At 42.8% G+C, this 9,522-nt stretch overlaps 1 protein-coding gene across 5 annotated transcripts; it reads right to left on the reverse strand.

The window, feature by feature from the left end:
• Nucleotides 1-153: 153 nt before the first annotated feature.
• On the reverse strand, nucleotides 154-6,638 carry ZNF639 (zinc finger protein 639). Of its 5 annotated transcripts, none has more exons than XM_066556739.1 (6): nucleotides 6,512-6,638; nucleotides 5,405-5,508; nucleotides 4,912-4,988; nucleotides 4,281-4,376; nucleotides 3,296-3,430; nucleotides 154-3,019 (listed from the first exon to the last, which is right to left on the reverse strand). In XM_066556739.1, exons 3-6 carry the CDS (start codon nucleotides 4,967-4,969, stop codon nucleotides 1,872-1,874), a joined length of 1,437 nt encoding a protein of 478 aa, XP_066412836.1. In that variant the 5' UTR covers nucleotides 4,970-4,988; nucleotides 5,405-5,508; nucleotides 6,512-6,638; the 3' UTR covers nucleotides 154-1,871. The 5 variants fall into 5 exon arrangements, with proteins under 5 accessions (XP_066412836.1, XP_066412833.1, XP_066412835.1 ...); XM_066556736.1 differs by having other exon boundaries at nucleotides 3,290-3,430; XM_066556738.1 differs by lacking the exon at nucleotides 6,512-6,638 and adding an exon at nucleotides 6,058-6,271 and having other exon boundaries at nucleotides 3,290-3,430.
• Between the last annotated feature and the right edge of the window lie 2,884 nt (nucleotides 6,639-9,522).

Genomic DNA, 9,522 nt, shown 5'->3' on the forward strand with positions numbered 1-9,522 from the left:
CTTCTTGTCTCTGTCTCCCAGAGCAACTTTCTCTCCAGAGCTCAGCTGTGCCATTCCACCTCTGCGCTATCAGCAGGAGCAGAGTTTTCAGAGAACCATCATTCCCCCCCTTTCAGATATTTGAGGAAAATTAACTTTCCATATAGAAAATAATTCATCTTAGTGTTTTGTAAACTATATTATTGCTACTATTTTAAGCCAGCCAGGGAAGAATGTGTACAAAATAGGAAATCAGCAATTCTACCACAGATACTGTCATTCTCTATACAAGGAGTAATAAAATACAGCAAGACACCCTCAGGTTGCCCTTTCAATGACAAAACACAAGATCTAGTAGTGTATCAGCATTTCAAAGTGAGGAAATTGTCTTGCCTGTCACAACAAAATAACCACTAAGTGATTCATAGAGTTTCCAGAAATACTTCTCTGGAAATCAGAACTTCCATTAATCAATAACATTCAGCCAAGTTTTATCCTTAGCTTTAAAAATCAAATCCAAAGACCCTTGCATGCCTTGAAGCTGATAACACCAAACCTCACTGATCAAGAAATGTTTGATACATTAATTATCTCTATACAAAGCTTGCATTAGACAATCTTACATTACAAATTTACAATCAATGAAGAAAGAAATGTAAACTCCACTAGTAATTATTATGAGTATTTTCACCATGGTATCTAGCATGATCTAAGTGACACCACTCTTCTTTTTTTATCTGTCCAACTATCCACTCAGATATAGAGCTACAGAATGAACTGTAAAAACTCACTTCCAATGATTACAAAGGCAGGATAGTGCTTTGTATAATATAAACAAATGTGTGAAATAATTTGAGTGATTAGTAAAAATTTTGTAATGTGCCAGTCTTTTAAGCCCGTATATAAAAGTTTTAAATTTACAGAGTTAAAATAACATTCCTCAAGTTACTAGTGGCGGAAAGATAATTTTAAATATACAGAATTACTACAATAATATGGACTACTAGAAATTTTCTCTAGTCAGAGGTTGGTGACATCCATAATTTCAGTGAGAGCTATATTAAGATTTTATATAAGAAATGCATCTTGTACATTCTCAGCAGGATCATTGAAAATTTCTTTTGCAATTACTCTTTAGAACATGATCTAATCCAAACCCAAACAATGTGTGTCTCCTCAGTGCATTAAAAGACAGAAACTGAAGGTAAATAAAGGGAATATCATGTGGGAGTCATGCAGTACCTATGTGGAAGAGTGTGTTGGACAGGCCCACAGATGGGACTTAAACACAGAACAAAGTGAACAGTGAGGTCAGAACAGTATCCCAGGAGAAAAACAGGACAATTGAAAAAGCTTATCAGGAGCATGAGGTGGGAAATGAAGGCTGCTATGTGAATCTGGAGATGTCCATGCTTGGGAACTTTTGGAGCACCCTTATCTTTGGCAGGCCAGTGCTACTGCTAAACACCAGTGCAGTGACCTGCTGCCACCCAGGGTAACATGAGCTGGATGTGGAACTGGACCAGTATTGGGCTATTTAAGCATAGAATTAGATATTTGCTTTGTTTTTGTGCCTTTTTAAACTCAAGAGAGCTGATCCTGTACACTAGACATAAAAGAGCAGGATGACCACCAGAACTGGATCACAACATGCAATTACTCCCCTGTCCCTCCCCCCAAAATCTGATCCACCACAGTGTAAATGTGATTATTCCTACTGAAACCCGTGGACAAGGAAATTCACAACACCAAGTGCTATACATGCTTTGCTGATATAAAGATGAAAACATTAGAAATGTACAGTTGCTGTTTAAAATTGTATTTAATATCACATTCCAGTGACTGGAAATTAATTCAAATTCTAACAAAATGATTACAGGGAAAGAAAGCAATCACACTGTCTCATGTATCTGAAGATGACTTAAAAGATCTTTTTCATTCCCAAACCTCATTAAACAATCAGTACATTTATGAGGCAAATCTGCTGAATGCCTGAAATCCAAATGAGTTTTAAGGTCTTCAATTTGTCCTGTTGAATATTCACAGTATTGACACAAATAAATCCCTTCAGATAAATGAGAGCTCAGGTGCTTGCAATATTCCAACATACCTGAAAACCCCTTCCCACAGTCATCACAAACATGAGGGAATATTTTGGTGTGCTCAATAGCTACGTGCCTGTTGACATTTGTGTGCAGCCTGCTCCTAAAGCCGCACACCTGGCACACAAAGAAGTTTTTGCATTTGTCAAAAGTGATTTTGTTGATGAGGCTGTACTGGCCCCGCTCCTTGCTGTGGTAGCTGTCGCTCAGCTCGATGAGCCGGCAGGCGTGCTCGTTCACCACGTGGCTGTGCAGGTCCTCGGGGTCGTTGGTCTCGTGCTCACAGAACTGGCACAGGTACTGCTCGTCACAGCTGTGCTCCTGGAAGTGCAGGTACAGCTCACTGCTGGAGGAGAACTGCACATCACACTGCTCACACCAGTAAAGGTGGTCGTTGAAGTGAGTGTCTGCTATGTGCTGACTCAGGTTCTCAAAAATCACTGTTTTGTAATCGCAGTATTTACAGATGTATGGATCCTCCTCGTGGAGTTTTACGTGCTCGATGAGCTGCACTTTGCTGGAGAAACTTTCTTTACAAACTTTACAGACGTGAGTGTCTGTACATGTCTTATGCTTCAGGATCATGTGCTGCTTCAGATCAGAGAAGTACTTGCTGTTGAACTCACAGAGCTCACACTTGTACAAGCCGCTGCTGTTGGCTCTCAGCAAGGGCCATTTCTGTTGAGCTGTGATATTCAAAGCCTGGTTCTTCTCGAAGATCTTACAGGTCTCCAGAGGGATTTCCTCAAGGTCCTCAGCTTCCAGCTTCTCAGGTGACACAGTCTGTGTTTCTATATCATGAACTTCTACAGCATTCACTTCTGTTGTAGAAATTTCTACAGTTTGGATATCTAGAGGTTTCTCTTCTTCTGTGGGGCTGTCACTGAATATAGGCGAGTCACATAAGTCTCTGCACATTCCATTGTTAGTACCTTTATCTGCAGGAGGAAATACGTAATAGAAGGTTGAAGTAAACCCACTACAAAACACCTGGGCCCATTTTTAACTTTTCAGTCAGCTGCAGCAGCTTTCAAATGCAAAGACCAGTAATTTCTCCCCTGCCAGCCTATGATGTATTATCAGCTAACAAAGCAATGCCAGAAAATATAAATTCCTCACCATTTCTGTCAAAGCAAGGAAGTTACACAAATAGCCAGGAGCAGCTGGGCTCTCCAACCTCCCAGGCCTTCATCTGCAAGCACACTGACCTTTACCTTTATCCTTCTTTTTAGAGTCTGTGCAGTGCATGCCAGTGTTTGAGTGTGCCCCACTCCAGTGAGAGCTCCCGGCATGCACTGGACTCCCATCATCATCCGTGTCCAGGCTCTGCACAGGACTGTGGAATCTACCTGCAAAGGCAAGGGAAGCATTTCCTTGTCATCATTTCTCCACACCAGCATCCTGATTCCTGCATTTAGTCATAGATCTTACTTACTATTTATTTATTGTACTTGCATAAATTTATCTTTATATACTAAGCACATCATAGCCTACATTTAAAACAATTGACAACAAATACCTTGAAAATTATTTCCATACATGCAGAGAGAAACAAAAGAATTCAAAAAGTAACAAATCTGTCTAGAAGATTTCAGCAGTAAAATACTGAATTTACTACTGAAAATACTCAGCTGATTATACAGAAAAAAACTTAAAATCCTTAAATGAAACATTACATTTAAAAGACTCAAAAAATATTCTTCAATATTTCTGGACATTGCATTTTAAAATATGATACTTTCTAAAACTTCTGCAGACTTTATGGATAATTATTAAAGTGAAAAGAAAAATAAATAGACTAAAAATCCACCATCACATTTACTCTGCTAACTTTCCATCCACTATTGGATGTTTTATAAAAAGGCATTTTGTTTTGCCAGGTACAAGTACAATTCAATGCAACTGTTGGTAATTTCCATCTGAACTCACCAACTTTGTTACCTAGGTAGTGAGTATTGGAAGCAGTTTAATCACCATAATAAATGTAAAATTGAAGGGTCTTTTTGTTGTCATTGTTTCTAATTTGAAAACTGTATTTCAGCTGTAACAATTGAACAACCTCCCACCAGTCTAAGGCCCATCAGATGACAAGGACACTCAGAAATCACCTGCTGTATACTGTGTATTCTATTTGCTTCTGTGAATAGGAACACGATACATTAAAGAACTGCAGAACAAGACCCCAAAACATAGTCTTACCTCTGTTTATATCTGGCTGTCTCATGGAACAGACACTATAGCAGTGGTCAGAAAAAATCCCACTGTTGTCTATGTATCTGCTTGCACCTGAAGAATCTAAACAAAAACATCAACAAAAATGTTTAAGTACTCATATCTTGTTGTAGCTACAGATGTATTTCTTGCTCATCAAAATTCTTTTCACATTTTTACTTGTTTTGGAAGAATTCCTGCTGTGATTTACACCTTCCAGCTGCTGCCCTGATGTTTGCAGGTCACTCTTCCCACTGAGGACATCGACAAGTGTGTGGTCTGTTCAGTGCTGAACCTTCCTCTCTACCCACCCCACCCCACCCCAACTTTTACAGAATTCCTGCCCTCTGTGGAAGCAGAATCACCTTCATTTGCAGCTACAGCCACTTCCCCCATGTGCAGGAGAACAGAACAAACCACTCAGGTGCACTGGCTCAAGGTGGCCCAACAAAGGAGCCTGCAGAGTGGGTGCTGCCCATTCAAGCCAGTATTTCTCATCCCACCCTTTGTGTCACTGCTCTTCCACGTGTTGGCAAAAGTGGTCACCTCTTGTAAAGTTATTATTCTGAGAAAAAAGATTAACTTACTAAAGCGTACATAACTCAAGCTCCAGACTGACCTGAGTAACGAGAAGGATGCAGAGTCTTCCTTTTCCTCTTTTTAGGATGTTCATTCATTTTGAACAGTCTACATGAACTGTACGGTAAAAACATTAAAGAATTAGACTTGTTTGTATCTAGTTTATCTTTCAGAACCTTATGGAACAATACAAGCATTTTGAAAACCTGCATATCAAATACAAAAGCTTTTTCCTACTCCCCTTTCTTGCCCCCCAGCCCATTTTGATACAGTTAAGAACCCACTAAATGCACACAGCTGCTGAAGTCCAGTTTCACATTCCTGCCCTGGAGCAAAAGGTTCACCTAAAAGACAGACAAGTCAGAACTCCAGGTACTCCAGCACTCAGGGTCATCTACAAGCCTTCTCTCCAGCACCCTTTTTGTCAGAGACAGGACACTGAGGCAGAGCCCTTCACAAATTGTGTTTAAAACTCATTTTAAACACAAATGAGTTTTAGTATTTAAAATACCAACACAGTCATGCTCTCTTACCAAAAATCCTAGACTCTTCAGTATCAGGATGCAGAATAGCTAAGGAGCTGATGACTGTACAGCTTCCAAATGTAGTGAATACATCAGCTCAAGAAGACCTTCACCTAAGAGTGATAGCATTTTAAACCACTTAAAACTTTAGCACAAAATAGAAAAAAACACAGAATCAGATACATGTGATACAAATACTACAAAAAATTAATCTATGGAAATTGAAGCTACAACATAAGAAGTTGATATTAATATCGGTTTAGAGCATCAAAATTAGTGACGTGGATGCACTGGTGTATTTCTTTTTCTTTTGTCTCAAGCTAGTTGGCTTTTGCTGCATTTGGCAGCTCCTGAGAGTAGAAAAATATTTGGAAACGAAACACAAATAGTTGACCTATATACGGGACAAACAGTCTTGAAGAAGAAAAGGCTGCAAACAAGGAATGTGATGCCGGTTGCCATGACTGAAGAGCACTGGGGGGCCCAGGAGCTTCTGTAGTCAGTGCCATGCACCGGAGAGGAAAGGAGGGAAAAAAGGGCCCTGATCAACTCAACGATGTTCTTCCGATATTAAATATTTTCTGAACTAAAACTTTATTTCAAGGGATGGAAAAATAATTGATTAACGTTATATCATGATCCAGAAGTATCAGTACCCTCACCGTTTTCTGTGATTGCAAGGAAAGAACCGACAGCGCGGTGACACCGCAAGTCTCACCCCAGGTAACGCGCGTGAAAAGCTCAACCTTTTCTGCACGGATGGCACGGCGGGGCAGCAAGGCGGGCTGTTCTATTCCAGCGGCTTTCCCGGCCCTGAAAAGCGGGATCCAGGCCCCGAGCACCGGGATCCCGATGGGCCCCGGGGCCTGCGCGGAGGCCGCACGGGGAACCCTGGCGGGAGCGCGGCGAAAGCACCGCTCCGCCCCGGCGGCAGCCGCGGAGCCGCGGGCACGGGCGAGGCCGCGACCCCGCAGGGGCGGCGGGAGAAGGCCGGGCCCCGGGCTGCAGCGGGAGAGCCGCGGGCCACACCGTGAATCACAGCACACCTCCCCGGAGGGGCCGGGGCACCGGCGGCTCCCGCCCCGCGGCTTCCCGGGCGCTGCCGCCGGGACTCACCTGCCGGCCGCCAGAGCCGCTCCGCTCCCGAGCCCTGCGTGGCCGCTCCTCCCGCCCCGCTCCGCTCCGCTCTGCTCCGCGCGGGCCCGGCCCGGCCGCTCCGCGGCTGAGGGGCGGGAATGGGGCGAGCGGCCGCCGCCCGCAGCGCCCCCTGCCGACCACGGCCGGCTCCGCACCCGCCCGTCGCCATAGCGACAGCGAGGGGCCTAAATAAACCTTTAGTTGGTATTTGTGCCCGTATGGCGACGGCGAGTGGACTAAATGAACCTTTAGTTGGTATTTGTACCCCTATGGCGATGGCAAGCGGCCTAAATAAACCTTTAGTTGGTATTTTTACCCCTATGGCGATGGCAAGCGGCCTAAATAAACCTTTAGCTGGTATTTGTACCCGACATTGTCTGCACGGCCACCTTTCCATCCACAGGCCTCGGCCAGGGCTGGCAGTGTGTAAGCCTGCTTCAGAACAGTGTCTGCACCCCGATTTTACACAAATGAGAGGGTGATGTCAAAGCCTGAACTCAGTAAAGCTCAACTTTACTTTTTGTGTCAGTGTAGAAGCTGTCCCTTAGAGCTGCTGTATAGGAGAATCAATATAAAGTGTATCATAAATATATACAGTACAAGAAAGAAATATATACATACAGAAAGACGAGGAATTATTGGAGAGGCGCAAAGTGAGGAGGGGTCTGGAGCATCTCTTGTGAGGAGAGACTGCAGGACTGGGGCTGGTTAGTCTGGAGAAGAGACCTCTGACAGAGGATCTCATCAATGCATGGAAATATTTCAAAGACAGGGGCCAGAAGATGGTGCCAGACTCTTCTTAGTGGTTCCAAGCAACAGGATGAGGAGCAATGGCCATAATCTAAAACACAAGGAGTTTTGCCTCAACATGAGGAAAAACTTCTTCACACTGAGGATGGCATAGCACTGGAACAGCTGCCCAGGGAGGTTGTGGATTCTCCCTCTCTGGAGACATTCCAAACCCACCTGGATGTGTTTCTGTGTTATCTGCTTCAGGTGACCGTGCCTTGGACTGGATGATCTCCAGAGGTCCCTTCAAAAACTAACAATTCCATGATTCTGTGAAATATGTATAAATAAGGATTTGAAAATTAAAATAATCAACTCTCTCTTTTCCAAATTTATAATCTTGGCCCTTTTTGCTGATTTAATCTTCGCTTTAAATCATGCCACAGGAAAAAGCACCAAATTGTATTATATATATAGTTCACAAAGCAGAACACTTCAAAAAGCATCTTACTTTTTAAAAAAATACCTCATTAGTTTTGAAGACATGAGAGAGGCCGCTACAGTCCCTTATTTCCATGACTTAAAATAACTTATGGAATTTTGCCTAAGTGTTTCATCCATTGAATTGTTTTGCTCTGGCTTAGGCTGAATTTACCTAGTTCTACAAAAAAGTTTTTAATTAGCAGAGACTCCACAATAACCTTAATGATGTTGCTCCACTGACTGGCAAAAAAAGAAACTATACCCTGTTTCTGGCCTTAGTTTTATTCATCATCTGGCAGATGAAACTGGACTTACCCTGTCTATAAAATCCTACCCTTAGCCTTTGTCCTGAGGCTGCAAACATCCCTTTAGGGTAATGTGACTTGCTTAGAGCCAGATGGAAAGAGCTTTATGCTATGATCACACAGGAGTTTTGGTGGTGAGCAGCAAAACAGAATTAAAGGTGTCCTGCTGCTGGCACACTGCTGAGCCCTCAGACAGGAAATAAATGTTGTATGCCCATGATCTCCTGCACTGAGTTACCAATTCAACAAGATCCTGGTCTCCCAGCTCAGTTTGTTTTCTGCTTTTTATTCCAGCCGTGGCTGCTGAGGTTTCCCCAGGACAGCTTGTGTTAAAGGTCTCACAGATCGGCTGTAGCCTCCCAAATGGGCGGATGCTCACATAGCTCTCCCTCTATTCACCAAAATGTTTTCCCTACAAGCGTTCCAGGAAAGCACTTTCCCCATTTCCCAGCGGAGGGCAGTGATGAGAACCTAAAATCCACACATGGCAAAGGGAGAGGAAAAAAAGCCAGACCTAAACCCGAGCCTTTGCTTTGAATTCAGTCCTGCTTGTGAGGCAAACGCGAGCGGACCAAAGCATCTTCTGTACCTTTTGACTGATTTATTCTCCACCCAAAGCGGCACAGCCCAACACCACTTATGTCAGATAAAAAGACAAGGCTTTAAGTGAAAGAAGAACATCTGAGGAGGATCCCCTTTGAAGCTGCAGATGCAGTTCAAAGTCACACGCATCAAACAGAGCTATCAATGCTTTAGACAGAACAGCCTAAATGAGTCTTGTTTTTTAAACCACCACGTGCTTGGGATGTTGAGAGAGCTCCGGGTGAGGTTTTAATCAGTCAGAACTGAAAATACAGAAAAGCCTGTGTGATATTGACATTCTTGGTAAAATGGACAACATAGATGATGCTCATTTCAATTAGTGGGGATGTATCTTGACCAAAACAAGCATGGGGTAAACCCTTTCTTCAATGACAGCAGTTAGCATAGTTCATGAGGATAACCTTCACTGCAGGTAGGTTTGTTAGTGTTTAAAAGGACATGTGGGAGATTACTTGACATATCTTGTCTAGCATCAGGTTCTTTGCTCTTTTATTACATGGGTTCAGAATTTAGATTGAGTCTTTCCAAGGCAGGTTGGCAAACAGACTGATTTCTGAGCATAAAATCAGGAGGGCTTACTGAGATACCCACGCTAAAGCAAACAGCCCACATTGCAAATCTTTCTTGTTTTACCAGCATTATTTTGCAAATTTTCTGTGATTTTTTCACGTTTAGACTTAGAACTACCACAAAAATCACACCCTGGTACTAAATGGCAGTAAAGTCTAAAATTTGTATTTGAACAAGAGCTGATGATCCACTTATCCTGAACCATCCTGTGCAACTAACACACAGTTGTAGCCACTCACAACCATTTCATAGTTATTAGGCAAAGGTAAAACTCACCTTATGTATAATAAACACAAGTTT

This window comes from Molothrus aeneus, chromosome 10 (assembly GCF_037042795.1).
Source record: "Molothrus aeneus isolate 106 chromosome 10, BPBGC_Maene_1.0, whole genome shotgun sequence".
Lineage (NCBI taxonomy): Eukaryota > Metazoa > Chordata > Aves > Passeriformes > Icteridae > Molothrus > Molothrus aeneus.